The following is a 19,822-nucleotide window of genomic DNA, read 5'->3' on the forward strand; positions in this document are numbered from 1 at the left end:
TTGTAGGTCGGGTCTGTACCATCTACACACATTTTTTATTTTTTTTGCCTTGAAAACATGGCATGACCCCACATAGTGAAATAAAGCTATACTCAAAATGTTAAAGGGCATTCATGTATCAGTTAGATGAGAATCCTTCAAATGCATCATCTGTGTACAATTGTCCCATTTCTTTGTGCTACATTGTATCATGACATTGTATGTTGTCCCGTTGAACCTACATGTATTCATTCAATAACAAATTTTGTTCTCTGTGCATTGCATACCAGTCATACAGGGACGTACTACATGTACATGTACATGTACATCTGTACGTGACACATTGTACTGTTATAAATGTACAAGTTCATTGTATTATACACGTATACAATGTACATGTACCGTATATGGGTCTACATGTGTATACATCCATGTATCCATGTGTTACATTTCTTTCTATATGTCACTGGCCTTTTTATAAGATCCTGCTGTGGTTGAAATATGATCTGCCACCAACAATTTCTTTTCCTTGTACCGGTATTGTTTCCATGCATCCTCCCTTCCCAGTATCGGTGTTGTTTTACATAGAATTACTTTTTTGTTGTAACACATAATTTCCCGAATCGTTAAAATGGCATTCAACCACAAAAGCTACAAATTTCAAAATCTCATTCGTAGCACTTGTCAAATTATGCTGCTTTTCTTCCATACCAATGGTTTTTTAATTAAAGTAACTCATGCTGCTTTAACTGTTTAATACAGAGAGTGCAGACTGTAACAAAATTGTGATTGAAATTTGCTGAAGATTTTATAATTAGATATATACACCTTATAATATTAGTGAACAATTTGCGTTACAAACAGAAACAGAAAACAAGAGATTACTTTCGGTATTTATTACATCAGCCTAGATTTTAATTAGACAAGTTGGATGTAATTATTGTTATTATTATTATTATTATTATTATTCTGGTTTATTAATCATTGTGTTTGTAGCCAGAGGCTAAATTGCCACAATGCGTACAAATTAAAAACACAAAATCAGAAATACAAACTTACTAAAATGTTTACCATCATACATACAAATATCAGAATACAGTACATTAAAAAAACAAATGAGTTAAGATTTGCACATCGGAATATAAGAAAGGCGCACTCTACCAGAATAGTACATGATATAAAAGGTTTTTTTTTTTTTTTTTTTGGACTTAATACTGATAGAATTTGTTGTCTGTTTTAAATGCAATGTACTTAAATGTAGTATTGGCAAGACTGGCAGTGGTAATGCCAATTCATATTAAAAAGATATACAAAGATTCGCAAGCAGCTGTTACAAATGTTTTGATGACTCATGCAATCAACAAACCAGATCACACAAATAATAATCCTGGACAACAGACATGACAGATGTGGGTCCAATCATACGCAACATCTGTGCATTTGCCCGATATCTGTTACTAATTAAGCCCCATTCATTGTGGCTTTTCCAGCTGTTTTGGGGAATTTTGTGTTTTCTTTTCCATCGATCTGGTTTTGTGAGTGGCATCAGAAGGAATGAACCTGCACATGATGTATGCTGTTTCAGTCTACTTACATACAACATGTAATGCATACATTTGCATTTTGAAATTCTGGAAAATGGTAAATTTAGGATTAAAAATGTAAAGATGATGTTGGTCTACATAATCAGTCTGATACATGTATTTAAAACTAGTTAAGTACTACTAAAATTTACAAATTTAAGTTGTAAAATGTTTCCACTTTCTTGTGTGTATTTTCCATTCTTCATATATATTCATAAAAACATTAATGTAAGGTTGATATTTTGTGCTTGGCATAAAAATAAATATGTATTAGGTTGATTAGGCCCCCCCAAAAAGTTTCAGGTTTCTGGTCCGCGCGCGTCGCCGTAGCCATGCGCGTCAGCAAAATTAAACAGTTTTTTTTTCAATGCAAGATGATGTCTCAAAACCGCACAAACTCACTGGTTTGACTGGAATCCTGCTGCTGCAAAATTTTAACATGTTTTGAGATGGGGTTATGATCGAGTATAAGCTTTATGTGGCCTGTCTGGGCTCCCATATATTTTGCACTAAATTTAGTCGGGCACCATTTGAAGACAGTGTTGTAATTTTGTAATTGTGCATCTGGAAGCCAGACTGAGGGAGTGATGGTCGTGTATCTGGAACCTGTAAACGCTTTTTAATTAGCGTAATGTGTAAGGGAGCAGACTAATGACCAGCCTGGCAGCTCATGCACGATGTCAATGTCGCTGTATGGTCTGACGTTACTGTTTTCTCTGATTTTTGCCTTGACTATCCAAATTTCCTGAAGAATGTTTGTGTCGGTCAAATCGTAAGTGGTTGTAGAATTCTCAAGCCTTATGGCCTTACTGAGGTCACCTCAAGCTCCATTCTGAAGGATATTTTTGAGAGTTTTAAGGGGATCAAAGCGTCATCTGCAGCATCATTTGAAGAAAAAAAAGTAGGGGAAAAAAATAACCCGCGTCGCCACACCACTTTTGGGGCAAACTCCATACCAGAAACTGGAGACTTTTTTTGGGGGGGGGGCCTAACTTGGTAATGAAATTCCTTCACTGTACACAATACACAGTGTACATTTACGCCTGAAGTGAAAAGACAATGCTCAACAGCAAATGAATCATTAAAAAGCGAGGCTTTGAAAAAATTCAATCAAATATGTAATCTACAACACTACATGATAGAAGCACTTAAGTATCCATGTATATACATGTATCGTGCTTTAGGCTTGCAAGCACAGATCTGGGATATTGTTTTCTTCTAATATAGTGTTGTCTTTTATCCCTGCTGTTGCAGTTACAACGACTGGAACAAATGCTTTCACTGACAGTGGAGTTACAACACAAAATGAAGCAACAACTGTAACAAGGACAACTGTTTTACTGACACCTGATACATCCAGTGATGTTGTTACTACTGACACCGGACTTACAACAAAAAATGATGCAACAACTGAAGCAAGGACAACTGCAGTGCCAACACCTGATACAACATCAGGTGCTGGCACAACTAGAAACATTGAAATCACAACACAAAATGCAGCAACTAATGCAGTAAGAACAACTGCGGTGCCAACACCTGATGCAACTGGTTCTGTCATGACAACTGACAAAGGAGTTACAACACAAAATGAAGCAACAACTGCAGCAAAAACAACTGCAGTGCCAACACCTGATGCATCAACAAGTGCTGCCATTACAACTGACAAAGGAGTTACAACACAAAGTGATGCAACAACTGCAGCAAGAACAACTGCAGTGCCAACACCTGATACAACATCAATTGCCGGCACAACTAGAAACATTGATATCACAACACAAACTGTAGCTACTACTGCAGCAAGAACAACTGCAGTGCCAACACCTGATACAACATCAAGTGCTGGTGCTACAAGAAACATTGGAACTACAACACAACTTGATGCAACAACTGAAGCAAGGACAACGGTAGTGCCAACACCTGATTTAACTTCAAGTGCAGGCACAACTAGAAACATTGAAATCACAACACAAAATGATGCAACAACTGCAGTGTCACCATATGGAACAACAAGTGCTGTTGTTACAACCGACAAAGGAGTAACAACACAAAATGATGCAACAACTGCAGCAAGAACAACTGCAGTGCCCACACCTGATGCAACAAGTGCTGTCATTACAACTGACAAAGGAGTCACTACACAAAATGAAGCAACAACTGCAGCAAAAACAACTGCAGTGCCAACACCTGATGCATCAACAAGTGCTGCCATTACAACTGACAAAGGAGTTACAACACAAAATGATGCAACAAGTGCAGCAAGAATAACTGCAGTGCCAACACCTGATACAACATCAATTGCCAGCACAACTAGAAACATTGAAATCACAACACAAAATGTAGCAACTACTGCAGCAAGAACAACTGCAGTGCCAACACCAGAAACAACATCAAGTGCTGGTGCTACAAGGAACATTGGAACTACAACACAAACTGATGCAACAACTGAAGCTAGGACAACTGTAGTGCCACCACCTGATTCAACTTCAAGTGCAGGCACAACTAGAAACATTGAAATCACAACACAAAATGATGCAACAACTGCAGTGTCAACACCATATAGAACAAGTGCTGTGGTTACAACCGACAAAGGAGTAACAACACAAAATGATGCAACAACTGCAGTAAGAACAACGGCAGTGCCAACACCTGATGCAACAAGTGTTGTCATTACAACTGACAAAAGAGTTACTACACAAAATGATGCAACAACTGCAGTGCTAATGCCTGCTACAACAACAAGTGCTGTCATTACAACCGACAAAGGAGTAACAACACAAAATGGTGCTACAACTGCCATGCCAACACCTGATACAACATCAAGTGATGGTGCTGCTACAAGTAAAATTGGAGCTACAACACAACTTGAAGCATCAACTGCAGCAAGGACAACTGCAGTGCCAACACCTGATACAACATCAAGTGCTGGCACAACTACAAACATTGAAATCACAACACAGAATGATGGAGCAACTGCAGTACCAACACCTGATGCAATAAGCATTGTCAGTACTGCAGCAACTGCAGCGAGAACAACTGCAGTGCAAACACCCGATGCAACAAGTGCTGCCATTACAACTGTCAAAGGAGTTACAACACAAAATGATGCAACAACTGCAGCAAGAACAACTGCAGTGCCAACACCTGATACAACAAGTGCTGGTGCTACAAGGAACTTTGGAGCTACAACACAAATTGATCAAACAACTGCAGCAAGGACAACTGCAGTGCCAACACCTGATACAACATCAAGTGCTGGCACAACTAGATATATTGAAATCACAACACAAAATGATGAAACAACTGCAGTACCGACACCTGATGCAACAAGCATTGTCAGTACAACGGTCAAAGGAGTCACAACACAAAATGATGCCACAGCTGCAGCAAGAACAACTGCAGTGCCAACACCTGATGCAACTTCAAGTGATAGTGCTACAAGTAACATTGAAGTTACAACACAAAATGAAGCAACAACTACAGCAAGGACAACTGCAGTGCCGACACCTGATGTAACATCAAATGTTGGCATTACAACAAATATTAGACTTACAACTCAAACTGAAGCAGCAACTGCAGCAAAGACAACTGCATTGCTAACGCCTGATGATACAACGTCAAGCGGTGTCTTTACTTCTGACATAGGAATTACTACGCCAAATGATGCAGCTACTACCGCAAGGACAACTGCAGTGCAAACACCTGATTCAACATCCAGTGCTGCCACTACTTCTTACATTGGAGTTACAACACAGAATGATGTAAGTACTGCAGCAAAGACAACTGCAGGGCAAATACCTGATACAACATCAAGTGCTATCATGATAACTGATATTGGAGCTGCAACAACAGGATTGACTACTGTAATAGGAATATCAACAGGTAAACTGACAACTGCAGCAGATGGAACAGTAACTTTAGGTGGTGGAACTACAGCAGCACTGATAACTACTGGAGGAATGCAGACAGGAGATATAACTGTGGAAAGTGGAACAATAACTGCGGTTGATGGAACTACAGCACAAGACTTAACAGCAACCGCAGTTGATGGATCTACAGCAGGACTGAAAACAACTGAAGAACCAACAGGTGACATAACAACTACTGAAGATGGAACAACAACTGCACTTGATGGAACTACAGCAGGACAGATAACTAATTTACAAACATTAACAGGTGACATGACAACTGCAGAAGAGGTAACAGCAACTGCAGCTGATGAGACTACAGTAGGACTGATAACTACTGTAGGAGCATCAACAGGTGACATAACAACGGCAGAAGATGGAACAGCAACTCCAGTTGATGGCACTACAGTAAGACAGATAACTACTGTGGGAACACAAACAGGTGATATAACAACGGCAGAAGATGGAACAGCAACAGGTGATATAACAACGGCAGAAGATGGAACAGCAACTGTGATTGATGGATCTACAGCAGGACAGACAACTACTGTGGTAATACAAACAGGTGACATAACAACTGCAGAAGATGGAACAGCAACTCCAGTTGATGGGACTACAGTAGGACTGATAAGTACTGTAGGAACACAAACCGGTGACATAACGACAGCAGAAGATGGGACAGCAACTGCAGTTTATGAAACTACAGCACAAGACTTAACAGCAAACACAGTTGCTGGATCTACAGCAGGACTGAAAACAACTGAAGAACCAACAGGTGACATAACAACTGCCGAAGATAGCACAGCAACTGCAGTTTATGAAACTACAGCAGGACTGTTAACTACTGTAACAACACCAACAAGTGACACAACTGCTGAATATGGAACACAAACTGCAGTTGATGGAACTACATTAGGACGGATAACTACTGTAGAACAACAAACAGGTGAAATAACGACTGCAGAAGATGGAACAGCAACTGTCGTTGATGGATCTACAGCAGAACAGATAACTTCTTTAGGAACACAAACAGGTGACATTACTACTGCAGAAGAGGGAACAGCAACTGCAGTTGATGGATCTACAGTAGGACAGATAACTACTGTAGGAACACAAACAGGTGACATAACTGCAGAAGCTGGAACAGCAACTGTCGTTGATGGATCTACAGCAGAACAGATAACTACTGTGGTAACACCAACAGGTGACATGACTACTGCAGAAGATGGAACAGCAACTTCAGTTGATGGGACTACAGTAGGACTGATAAGTACTATAGGAACACAAACAGGTGACATAATGACGACAGAAGATGGAACAGCAACTGCAGTTTATGAAACTACAGAAGGACCGTTAACTACTGCAGCAACAACAAGTGACATAACTGCTGAATATGGAACAGCAACTGCAGTTGATGGAACTACATTAGGACAGATAACTACTGTAGAACAACAAACAGGTGAAATAACGACTGCAGAAGATGGAACAGCAACTGTCGTTGATGGATCTACAGCGGGACAGATAACTTCTGTAGGAACACAAACAGGTGACATTACTACTGCAGAAGATGGAACAGCAACTCTCGTTGATGGATCTACAGCAGAACAGATAACTACTGTGGTAACACCAACAGGTGACATGACTACTGCAGAAGATGGAACAGCAACTTCAGTTGATGGGACTACAGTAGGACTGATAAGTACTATAGGAACACAAACAGGTGACATAATGACGACAGAAGATGGAACAGCAACTGTAGTTTATGAAACTACAGAAGGACTGTTAACTACTGCAGCAAGAACAAGTGACATAACTGCTGAATATGGAACAGCAACTGCAGTTGATGGAACTACATTAGGACAGATAACTACTGTAGGAACACAAACAGGTGACATAACTGCAGAAGATGGAACATCAACTGTCGTTGATGGATCTACAGCAGAACAGATAACTACTGTGGTAACACCAACAGGTGACATGACTACTGCAGAAGATGGAACAGCAACTCCAGTTGATGGGACTACAGTAGGACTGATAAGTACTATAGGAACACAAACAGATGACATGATTACAACACAAGATGAAACAGCAACTGCAGTTTATGAAACTACTGCAGGACTGTTAATTACTGCAACAACATCAACAAGTGACATAACTTCTGAATATGGAACAGCAACTGCAGTTGATGGAACTACATTAGAACAGATAACTACTGTAGGAACACAAACAGGTGACATGACGACTGATGAAGATGGAACAGCAACTGTCATTGGTGGATCTACAGCAGGACAGATTACTACTGTGGTAACACAAACAGATGACATAACTACTGCAGAAGAGGGAACAGCAACTCCAGTTGATGGGACTACAGTAGTACTGATAACTACTGCAGGAACACAAACAGGTGACCTAACTACTGCAAAAGATGGAACAACAACTTCAGTTGATGAGACTACCGTAGAACTGATAACTACTGCAGGAACACAAACAGGTGACATTACTACTGCAGAAGAGGGAACAGCAACTCCAGTTTATGGAACTACAGCAGGAGAGGTAACTACTGCAGGAACACAAACAGGTGACATAACAACTGTAGAAGATGGAACAGCAACTCCAGTTGATGGGACTACCGTAGAAATGATAACTACTGCAGGAACACAAACAGGTGACATTACTACTGCAGAAGAGGGAACAGCAACTCCAGTTTATGGAACTACAGCAGGAGAGGTAACTACTGCAGGAACACAAACAGGTGACATAACAACTACTGAAGATGGAATAACAACTGCACTTGATGGAACTACAGCAGGACAGATAACTACTGCAGGAACACAAACAGGTGACATAACGACCGCAGGAGATGGAACAGCAACTCCAGTTGATGAGACTACAGTAGGACTGTTTACTACTGTAGGAACACAAACAGGTGACATTACTACTGCAGAAGAGGGAACAGCAAGTCCAGTTTATGGAACTACAGCAGAAGAGGTAACTACTGCAGGAACACAAACAGGTGACATAACAACTGTAGAAGATGGAACAGCAACTCCAGTTGATGGGACTACCGTAGAACTGATAACTACTGCAGGAACACAAACAGGTGACATTACTACTGCAGAAGAGGGAACAGCAAGTCCAGTTTATGGAACTACAGCAGGAGAGGTAACTACTACAGGAACACAAACAGGTGACATAACAACTGTAGAAGATGGAACAGCAACTTCAGTTGATGGGACTACCGAAGGACTGAAAACTACTTTAGGAACACAAACAGGTGACATAACAACTACTGAAGATGGAATAACAACTGCACTTGATGGAACTACAGCAGGACAGATAACTACTGTAGGAACACAAACAGGTGACATAACGACCGCAGGAGATGGAACAGCAACTCCAGTTGATGAGACTACAGTAGGACTGTTTACTACTGTAGGAACACAAACAGGTGACATAACAACTGAAGAAGAAGGAACAGCAACTATCATTGATGGGTCTACAGCAGGGCAGATAACTACTGTGGTAACACAAACAGATGACATAACGACTGCAGGAGATGGAACAGCAACTCCAGTTTATGGAACTACAGCAGGACAGATAACTACTGCAGGAACGCAAACAGGCGACGTAACAACTGCAGAAGATGGAACATTGACTACAGTAGGACTGATGATGACTACTCTAGGAACACCAACAGGTCAAATAACGACCGCAGAAGTTGGAACAGCAACTGGTCTTGATGAAACTACAACAGGACTCATAACTACTGTGGCAACACAAACAGTGACAACACAAATTGATGGAACAACAGCAGGGTTGACAAGTGTTACAGGACCAAAAACAGATGATATCACAACCAGGGAAATTGGTACAACACAAGAAGATACAACAAGAGCAGGATTGACAACTTCTGTTGGAACACTAACAGTTGACTTGACAACCTCAGAAGCTGCAACAACACAGGTTGATGGAACTACAGCAAGATTGACAACCGTCGTCGGACCTACAACAGATGATGTCACAACCAGAGAAGCAGATGCTACTACAGCAGGATTGACAACTGCTATAAGAACACCAACGGTTGATGTCACAACCATTAAGGCTGCAACAACACAAGTTGATGGAACTACAGCAAGATTGACAACCATCGTCGGACCTACAACAGATGATGTCACAACCAGAGAAGTTGTCACAACACAAGCAGATGCTACTACAGCGGGATTGACAACTTCTCTAACAGTTGATGTGACAACCTCAGAAGCTGCAACAACACAGGTTGATGGAACTACAGCAAGATTGACAACTGACGTAGGACCTTTAACAGATGGTGTCACAACTACAGAAGTTGTCACAACACAAGCAGATGCTACTACAGCAGGATTGACAACTGCTATAAGAACACCAACGGTTGATGTCACAACCATTAAAGCTGCAACAACACAAGTTGATGGAACTACAGCAGGATTGACAACTGATGCAACAACCACTGAAACTGCAACAACACAAGTTGATGGAACTACAGCAGGTTTGACTGATGCTGTTACAGCTTCACGACCACCTGTCTCTGCCGACAAGACCCTCCGCATGGAGATCTTAGTACCTGATGAAAACCAAGATGTGAATGACAAGGATTTTATCTCCAAAATGGAAAACGGCCTGGAGAAACTTTATCTGGATGGCAAACAAAACGTCAACCGAAAGCGAAGGTCCTTAAGTTTGGCAGACGAAATCGGAGAACTGGAGAACGCAGAGTACATACGTTCTGGGAGACATCGAAGAGCAACGGAATCTGTTGACGTTGTTGTAAGTATTTCCCATACTCTAATTTGTCTAAAAAGCTTTCCAATCAGATGGCATAAGCTTGTACGATCATTGCCTTACTGGCATAAGCTGCATCTGCAATATACAACACTACCAACTCTTCCAGAAAAAATTCTAGCCATCTTTAAGTTCATATGAGGCAAGGACAGCACATACTCATCTGTGCCAATTAAAATCACCACATAAGAAATCTATGCCTCAATAATTAGGACCATTAGCCAAGTAATGCCATTCTTCTGTGTCTGCAGGGTTCTGCTCATAAGTGCGACGCCTCATAGGTCCGACGCCTCATAAGTCCAGAATTTTGGACTTGTGAGGCGTCAGACTTATGAGGCATCGGACTTGTGAGCCATCAAATTTATTTATTCCGCCTCGTAGGTCCGACGCCGCATAAGTCCGGCGCCTCATAGCTCCGACGCCTCATAAGTCCGAAACAGCGTTTGTCCATTGTCGGACTTATGAGGCGTCAGACTTATGAGGCGTCGGACCTATGAAGCGGAATGTATGCCTCATTAAGTCCGACGCTTCATAAGTCTGAAATTTCTGACTTATGAGGCGTCGGACCTATGATGAGGCGTCGCAATTATGATACCGCCCCGTGTCTGCCATATCTCAGAAAAGCTTAACATTTGTATCACCTTTGCTGTATTAGAGTCCTTTTTTTTGGTTGAGTTGAATGCCCACTGTTTTGAATACCTGACCTGTTTTTTCTTGTTGCATCAGATAAGATACATTCAGAGGTCTGCATCAAATCCTGCAAATGTCGACGTTGAGTTCTATGTGTCTGAGAACGGAACCGTTGAGGAGCCAACTGCGGCGAGCGAAGTCTTCTCGACACTCACTCCGGCAGCGATGAGTGCTGAGCTGGGTGTTGAGGTGAGTTATATGAGTGATGTGCGGTAGCTGGCTCTTGGAGCCAGGAATAAAGAGGTTTGCAGGCTAATGGATACGGTTACGTAGTTATACATGTACACGGCACTAATATACCGGTACATTGTACGGTATATTACGCACTATACATCAGTGTGAAATTCAAAGTAATTATTCTCAATGTTTGCCCTCTTTTAACCAGTTTGCGTGGGAGGACTTGATAACACGCACTGGCTGTTCTTTGCACATTCACGTCTGATCGGTTAAAACGTCAAGGTATCCTCGACTTGCCTCCGGGTGATGTCTAAACCTGCTAATCCTCGTGTCTTTTGTACACACACACACACACACAAAGTCTGTGAAGTCTGTGAGGGCGGACCATGTATTGATCTTGAATTGGTGGCTGTGCAGGGCCTATTCTACAGTACACACCTCAAGAGTTTCGGCAAGAAATATCTTACAAATACTGTTGAAATGACTCTTGCGAATCCGTATTTGTTGCATTTGCCTGTATATCAGAAGTTGGCTTGAAAATGTTGCCTTTTGCGAAAATCGCAATGCTTGGCAAAAATAATCCTGGCGCGAAGTGGTTAATCATCTATCGTTTGATTGAAAGAGGGTGAATTGCTAAACAAGGATTAACTGCAGAAACGAGCCTTACCACCAGAGGCTGCCATTTTGGTTAACTGGTTTAAAATGATATTATCTAAGCATAATATGCGTAGATGATGCAAAACATTCAAACAACAGAATGGTCGAGAGTGTTTATGCATAGCGTATGCCTACGAATCCTCACTATTACTAAAAAAATTCCTGCCAGTTTTGTAATTTTGATTATAACTCGTGTATGACGGTAAAACCTGCCCCGGTTTCATCACATGTTCCTAGTCCATAAACGGCACAACAAGACTCTGGGAATCGTTTCCGTCATGGCCTAGTTATTGATCATGAATTCCATTCATAAATACCTAAGACCGATTACCCATTTCTATTGGTTGAGAGCCCGTCACGTGGCCGGTCTTAAAAGGATGATAAAGACATGGCTAGCTGGTCTTAAACACTTTTCCAGTGTCGCATGAAATTTGGACTCTCATAAAATCCGGTGCCTTTTACGTTTCAATGGTTGAACGTTCAAATTCGCCACGTATGCATGCGCAATACTACCAGTGAATCATTATTTCATAGTCCGATATTCACACTACACCAGCCCAGCTGCGTTTTGCGCCCATCTGCGTTTTGGTAGCTTCCCTCTGTGTCTTGAATCCCGAACTTGTTCAGAGGTTAATGTTATGAATCGTTCAGGAAACTAAAGAAATGCAGTAAACATTTTTACAGTCATGCAAACAGTTGCTCCCTAGTATTTACGCAATTACGCCCAAATTAAACATGTACTGAACAATTTAGTACTACATGTAGTACTGTAGAACGCCATTATAACGAACACGATGGGGTCCATAAAAAAATGTTCCTTATAATGGTTGATTGTTATAGTGATTGTGCATTATAATAGAATTTACTATTTCGGGAGCCATCGGGGATGTTCGTTATATCAAAATGTTTGTTATAGCGGTGTTCGTTATAGTGGCGTTTCACTTTATACTTGCATGTGAGTGTTAGAATTGTGTACCAGAGGATGGAAGATATTTGTCCATTCCCTGCATATCTGTATACCAGGTCACCACATTGCCGGAACCCGTGGTTCCCCCGGTCCCCGCCACACCGACGCCGGACCACCCTTACGTCGTCCCCAATGCCCAAGCTGAGGACATGCTCGAAGTGGTCTTGGTCGTATCATATGCTGAGTACAGCAAGCCCACATTCAAGACAGACATCAGGAATCGACTGGAGGCGTTGTACTTGGAGGGAAGCAGCCGGCGTAGGAGGAGAAGTGCTGCCGAAAAAGGTGAAGGCAAAGTGGAAAACCTTTGGAACCGTCTCTAAAATTATCTGGAAAAAATTGTAGAAAAATATTGAGTACCGAAGTGTGACGTCATTTAGAACCAGAAAGTGTAGTGCAAACGAATGGAGTACGCGCGGTTGTTTGTTCACTGGCTGAATTTGCGCGCAAATGTCTTTTACACACATTTTGTGCGTGTGATGTATTCGCTTCGGTACTCTTGTAGAGTTTTTAAATTTGCATGAGATGGTTACTGTTATTGCACCGGATAAGTCAACAGTTGTGGTCTGGCATCATACGTTGCTTGCTATTTGCTGTTCTTGCACACGAAGACACATCTTAACCCTCTAGTCACTGTAGCGCCTGAAACCGCCCTGCCTATTACTGTAGCACCTGATACTGCCCGAGCATTCTATGGTTTTATTGATTCTTCAGTGAATAAACACAATGTAATACAATGTAGTACAGGTGCAAATAAAGTCCACCACAAGTCCATCACAAGTCATCCGCAAGTCCATCGAACTCACAAGCTTTTCAAATGAACTGTGACAAAGGCTTTCTGTAGTCATTATTCATTAACTGTAACTAGTAACTGGACTTATTTAGCTTTGATTTACTTGTAACCAGACTTCTGATGTACATGTACAGTTCGATCTGTCACAATTCCTCAACGACGACACTGGTTGTTATACCAGCGAAAAGTAAAATTTTTGCAAAATTTCATAAATAATAATAATAATAAGTTAAAATTTATATAGCGCCATTCCATAAAGAAAATCATGCTCCAAGGTGCTTTCTATAAAAAGTTAAGATGCAGGATAAAAATACAATGAAGTGTATACTTAAAAAGATTTAAGCCCGGTTCATAACCCACGCGGAAGCTAGTGGGAAGCGAACTCCATGTCGCCAACAATGCGCTGTGAACGCATCGCTGACGTCACGAACCCCGCCCGTCCCAGCACCAACGCGAAACATAAATCGGGCTTTAAACAATGTAACACCATTCCACGCAAACAGTTTACTATTGCAGTATGTACCACGAACAATATACGATAGCAATAAGCTAAATAATAATAATAACAGGTTCTTATATAGCGCTTTTGACTAAGATCAAAGCGCTTTACATTATTATTACCCCTAATCATTGGGCCAATTAAACATTCCATATACCATCTCAGCTCCCTGGGGAGTATACAGCTCGATGCTGCCTGTTGGGCGCAAGGAAGTTAATTCAATCACAATAACCATCACTGCCCTCATAGGTACCCATTTACTCCTGGGTGGGGAGAAGCAATGAGTGACGAAGTGCCTTGCCCAAGGGCACACGCACCATGACCCCGCCAGGACTCGAACCCACAACCTGCAGCTTTACCCACAGACCACAAATCAGTGCCCTTAACCACGAGGCCACAGCACTCCACACCAGCTTTAGAAATCAGTTTATGCAAGAACAAGAAATGTGGACAATTAAGTTTTCATCTATTCTATCCTATGGTCTTCCTTGGTGTGAAATGCAGGTTCTGCCCGTGTTGATGTACATGCAATCAAAAGAGACAGCAACCCAAGTCTTGAGAGAAGGAGATTTGCTCGGCGCCTCGGGGCATGGAAAACAACTGCGGTAGACCACAGCCGTCATAGACGCCAGTCCACAGACCCAGGAAACGTCATAGATGTCGTGGTAATGCACCTATTATAAATAATAATTTATAAAAGTTGAAGTTGAAAAGTTGAAATTGACTGGAGCGGCATTTGAACCTGCGACCTCAGGGTAGTACTGTTCCAGTGCTCCACCAATGCAACTGAGCCCTATTTTGGGGGTTCCCCCCTAGTCAGTGTCTTTGTTCAAGGGGCGATAGTCAGAAGCCATATATTTCATATTTAAAAAAAAGTAGCTCCATAAATAATGTTAAATAATAATAATACTGAAACTGCTCAATCCGTTCAAAGAATATCACCATTTAGACACAATGACCCTAAAACCTGTTTCGTCCAAAAAAAAAGCAATTGATTGTGTCCTGACTGCTTTGAACAACAAAGAAAATGACACAGAATACTTGTTTCAACAACTGTCACCAACTGTAGTACGCAATGTCTTTATTTACAAACCTGCTTAGGCAAATGACATGATTTATAAAATCTACTTTTTTTCCCCAAAAGACGGGCCTTCACTGAAAGAACTTTGTTGAATATTTTTAACTTTTAAACTGAGGTTTTATCGTTGGTAATGTTTGAAGACAATTGTGACGATGATTCTTGAAATCACATTTTTGGATGAAAGAGGTTTTAGGGTCATTGTGTTTGAATGTTGATATAATTTGAACGGATTGAGCAACAGGAGACTTTTGAGACGTTGGTGGCAGCAAACACACCGGTCTTTTTCCATTGTTAGCGTCATGTTGAGCATGTGCGCTTTAGCTTAAACATGACTTAAACAATTGAAAGGACCGATGTGTTTGCTGCCACCAACGTCTTAAAGTCTCCCATTTATGTAATTTTTCATCTAAAAGTAGTTTATGAATTTGGCTTTCCAGACAATATTATTACTGGTGCTACATATTTTTTTAAATATGAAATACATTTTTTGAGGTTTGGGTTCCGCTTTTTGTGACTCACCCTGTGCTAAAAAAACATTACTCTTGGTCCAGATGACAGGTATATTCGATTGTCAGTTGTAACATTGTATTTCTTCGGCTTTTTTGCAGGAATATCAAGTTTTGAGGTCAGGGCAGGACGTGACTTTCACGTTCTATGTCATCAACAAGGACAAAGTCATACCGGGGCCCCAGGCTCTGGCAGTCTTCGAAAAGTTCACCTTACAACGACTCTCGCTGACTCTGGGATTTGAGGTAATGACTCAAGGCCAAGCAGAGCGTGCAAATTGACCTCAAAAAGATTTCACGGGAATCCGGTTCATAAGTGACTGCGTCCATTGATCTCCAGTAAGACTGGATAGGACACGCGTATACTTGCGCGCAGTAAAGATTCGGAAAACGCGGACACAATGGAGATCACAATGGAGATCAATGACTGTGTCATACACGTGTAGGCACCACTGATTAGTAGCAGTCATAAGCTAAACAGGCCACTTTGTACTACTTCCGGCAGGCATGAGAATCTTCCGTGTTATACAGGAATTCCTGACTTTTGGTTGCCCAAATTTCCGCATTTTTATATATCTTGAGCCTGTTTTGGGGCTTTTTTGCCTGATTTCACATTTTTGTTTTTTTCATGTTTTTGCACAATTTTCCTGTTTTTTCCATTGAAATTCATTTTCATGCCTGACTTCCGGTTCCATTGGTTCCAATGCTACTCCGTATGCAGTGGGTGTGGTGTAGTGGACATGATGTCACACTTACGAACCGGATACCGGACATCCAGGCACCATGTATAGGATATACAGAGTGTGTGACATCCCATTTTTTTCATTGATTATCAAGTCAAGGGCAATAGATAGACACACTAAAAGGAAAAAAAAATCATTACAATTTACAACATATTGAAAATATTTCGCATTGATGACCTCATCAACTTCCGTTTAATTTGTTATAGGCACCAGGAACTGACATGCGCAAGTGGGTGTCAGTTTGTGAAAACTATGTTATCAACAATTTTGGTTTCACGAACTGACACCCGGTAGTGCGCGCTCAGATCAGATACTGACGCAAAATAGGAAGATTTTCGTTTCCACGAACTGACACCCAAACATGATGCGGCAATACAGAACGGAGAAAAACGGTTTGAAAGGTTTTACCGGAAATTAATCCGTATACTTGTGTGCTTACACAAAAATTTAATTAAAACCGTTTTATTCGGTGAAATTAAGGTCACTTCTGATTATGGGTACTTTCGGTTATAGTTAATGTCAGGCCACTAAAGCCCATTACTACTGTCCAGTTTGGCAATAATACGTTTGTCATGCATTTTACAAAAACAACTTTTACTTTCCTGATGCGTTAGAAGATGGATCAATGGAAGCAGCGCATTTTGCTCATTTATTTATTTATTTTATATTTCGTGTTATTTTACCAGGGTAGCCCCATCAATTTTCACTGAACTGTTCTCCCTGGGGGCCCTGGAATAAATATGCATGAGGTGTAAATGTTTGTTTTTTTTAATAGGTACAAGAGCCAGGTGTGGTCCTGTTCTCAACTGGTCAAGACTATACTCTCTGGATTATCATAGTCTCCGTTCTGAGTGGCATTCTGGCTATTATTGCAATCATCTTCATCATCTACTGGATCTGCCTGTGCCAGCGCAAGGCTGCCAGGTCCAAAGTCATTGAAATGGTGAGTTGTATGCATGGCTGTACGAGTTGGGATTTTTAATTAAGTTTCAGAAACCTATGCGTTGTCGCCAGCTGGTGCGTTGTATGCATGGCTGTACGGGTTGGGATTTTTTAATTGTGTTTCAGAAACCTATGCGTTGTCACAAGCTTCTGCTTCAGTCTCTATAGTTTGAAGATTTTTTTTTGGGGGGGGGGGCCGGGTGCTTGGCATGGGAGAAAAAAACTTGGCATACAGGGTGCCCTAAAAAAATTTGTCCAAGCAGATATGCTGTAATTTCTCAAAAACTACTTAACATGCAGTTTTCAATTTGATGGAGCATATTGATTAAACTCATTGTGTATAATCAGTGAAAATGCCATGAAAATCCGTTCATGCAAACCATAGAACTAACAGATTATAAAAGGCTATGGGTTTTTCAGCCATTCCAATGGGATGGGATTTACACAGTCAACTGAATGTCAGAGTGAAAAGGACCATGAAAATCTGATGCACTGATATCAAGAGTGTAAATCCCAAAGGCCACCATGTAGAAGTGGCCTTGTCTGCCGACAAAATAGTCCAATCTTCGTTAGGCCGCTGTGGGCACATACGAATCAAGCAAAGACGTATACACGGAATTTGGTCGGTATATCTCCCAACGTGACAGTAGGGGGAATAGAAATATTCTCAGTTGTTTCATGCTGCTGAAACCGGAGATAAATGCCGGCCTAATTATAATGGGCCACATTGGCTTGTGACAGACTTTACGTTTGTACTTTTCTCAAACGAAGCCCCACCATCTGTAAATGGGCCTCCTCGAGTGATTTCATGATTCTGTGACCCTTGACCTTTGCAGAATACGATGGAAAGAGCCACAGGCACTTCCTCAGAGTTTGGCCGGCTGCGAGAGGACCTAGCGAAGGGGGAGGTCATCGTCGAGGAAACCTCGCTGGACAAGCGTCTGCCCGTCAAGAACACGGCCAATGGGACCGTCCCGGACAGACGAAGAGAAAACGGAGCCGTACAGTAAGTTTAGTGTTGTCCAAATTTGGCATATCATGGCTACAGGTTCAGTTTCTTCTATTGACCAAGTACTGTGAATAGCCATAGCCATAGCCATGGCCAACAATGCCATTTTTTTTGTCATCTGCTCTGTGCATAAACTATAGAGGGTGCTCTTCAGCCTACTTTCTTGATACTGATGTGCGTGCACACCAATAACAGACAAGATGAACATGACAAATTTCCAATGGAATGTGCTCAGAAACTTTGCATATCGGGTCCGCGCACAAGTACCCCCTCAATGGTTACGAAGGGAGAGGTTGGGGGGTGGTGGGGAGACCACTGGGAGAAACATTCGCAAGTATTGGCAACAATATAAGTTATCCCGCGAGCGCGAGTGGAACACGGAATAATGTAGTGCGTCTGTGTCCGGCCGAGTGGTATGTGGGACACAGACGCACTATATTTTCTGTGTCCCACGAACACGAGCCTGATAACGAATTCATCTTCAAGCAAACTTGATGCACAGTAAAGATGGAACACACACGCTGTACACAAACTTTTCAGCGTCTATCATATTACACGAGCGTGTTGTACGGAATGGCGCTCACATCTTAGAAAAGCACAATACAAGGAGTGCGGTATGGACCGAGGCCGTGCTACATGGTTATATGTAGCACGGCTTGTTGCCATGGATCGACCAATCAGGATCGAGGATTCAAGTTTACTTGAAGATAATGCCTGACGCTCATGCAGATGCTATAGCACATTCAGAGTTTAATTGTTCATGTGTACTTCATGCCATACCCGCGCAAACTTACAGCTTACACGCACATCTTTGTAAACACCGGCAATCGTGGACCCCCTATTGTCCTTAATCCTCATTCCTTTGTTTGTACTCTAACTTTTTAGCATTAGCTCTCATTGGTTTTTTACACGAATTTCAATCGTGGACTATCGGTCAATCGTGGACCCTTTGTTTGTGCCCCAACCCTTTTGTCCCTAGTCCACGATTGCCGGTGTTTACATACTCACATATACATGTGGGGAAGACCTTTGTTTCCCTTCGTTTGTTTTCCTTTGTTCTTATTGAAATCTGAAACTCCATGACGTTCTCTTATGGGGTAGATGGGTCTATTGTTCTTTTGTGTTTTGTACCCCTCATGCATGTACATGAGCCAGTACCTGCACGCTGTGGTTGGAAACTGCTATCTATATTCACATTGCCAAAAGCAAGTAATATTTATTCAGAGATATGTACCATTTCGAAAAGTACTTCTTCAACTTTGCAGAGGACAGTAATGCAACTGTAATTAATTTTCAACCTGTTTCATCCGCAGGGTACAGAGAAGAGCGCCCACGTCCAAGAGAAAAGATGCAAAGAGAGAAGACCAAGATAGTGATAGTAATGCATCGGAAGGATCCATGTCGGAGCAGGTCAGAATATTGAGGCTAGAGGCATGGGCGTCGCAAGGGAGGGGGGGGGGGGCTTGCCCCCTC

The 19,822-nt window shown here is 41.7% G+C and overlaps 1 protein-coding gene across 1 annotated transcript in view; it reads left to right on the forward strand.

Moving 5' to 3' along the window:
• LOC119721165 (mucin-5AC-like) overlaps positions 1-19,822 on the forward strand; it is a 47,454-nt gene that overhangs the window by 9,503 nt on the left and 18,129 nt on the right. The window contains exons 3-10 of the mRNA XM_038191035.1: positions 2,817-10,270; positions 11,012-11,164; positions 12,833-13,061; positions 14,573-14,733; positions 15,758-15,901; positions 17,174-17,341; positions 18,177-18,346; positions 19,663-19,759. Of these exons, the coding sequence (XP_038046963.1) occupies positions 2,817-10,270; positions 11,012-11,164; positions 12,833-13,061; positions 14,573-14,733; positions 15,758-15,901; positions 17,174-17,341; positions 18,177-18,346; positions 19,663-19,759 (8,576 nt within the window). The remainder of the gene's footprint in view (positions 1-2,816; positions 10,271-11,011; positions 11,165-12,832; positions 13,062-14,572; positions 14,734-15,757; positions 15,902-17,173; positions 17,342-18,176; positions 18,347-19,662; positions 19,760-19,822) is intronic.

Source organism: Patiria miniata, unplaced genomic scaffold, assembly GCF_015706575.1.
Source record: "Patiria miniata isolate m_02_andy unplaced genomic scaffold, ASM1570657v1 HiC_scaffold_1, whole genome shotgun sequence".
NCBI lineage: Eukaryota > Metazoa > Echinodermata > Asteroidea > Valvatida > Asterinidae > Patiria > Patiria miniata.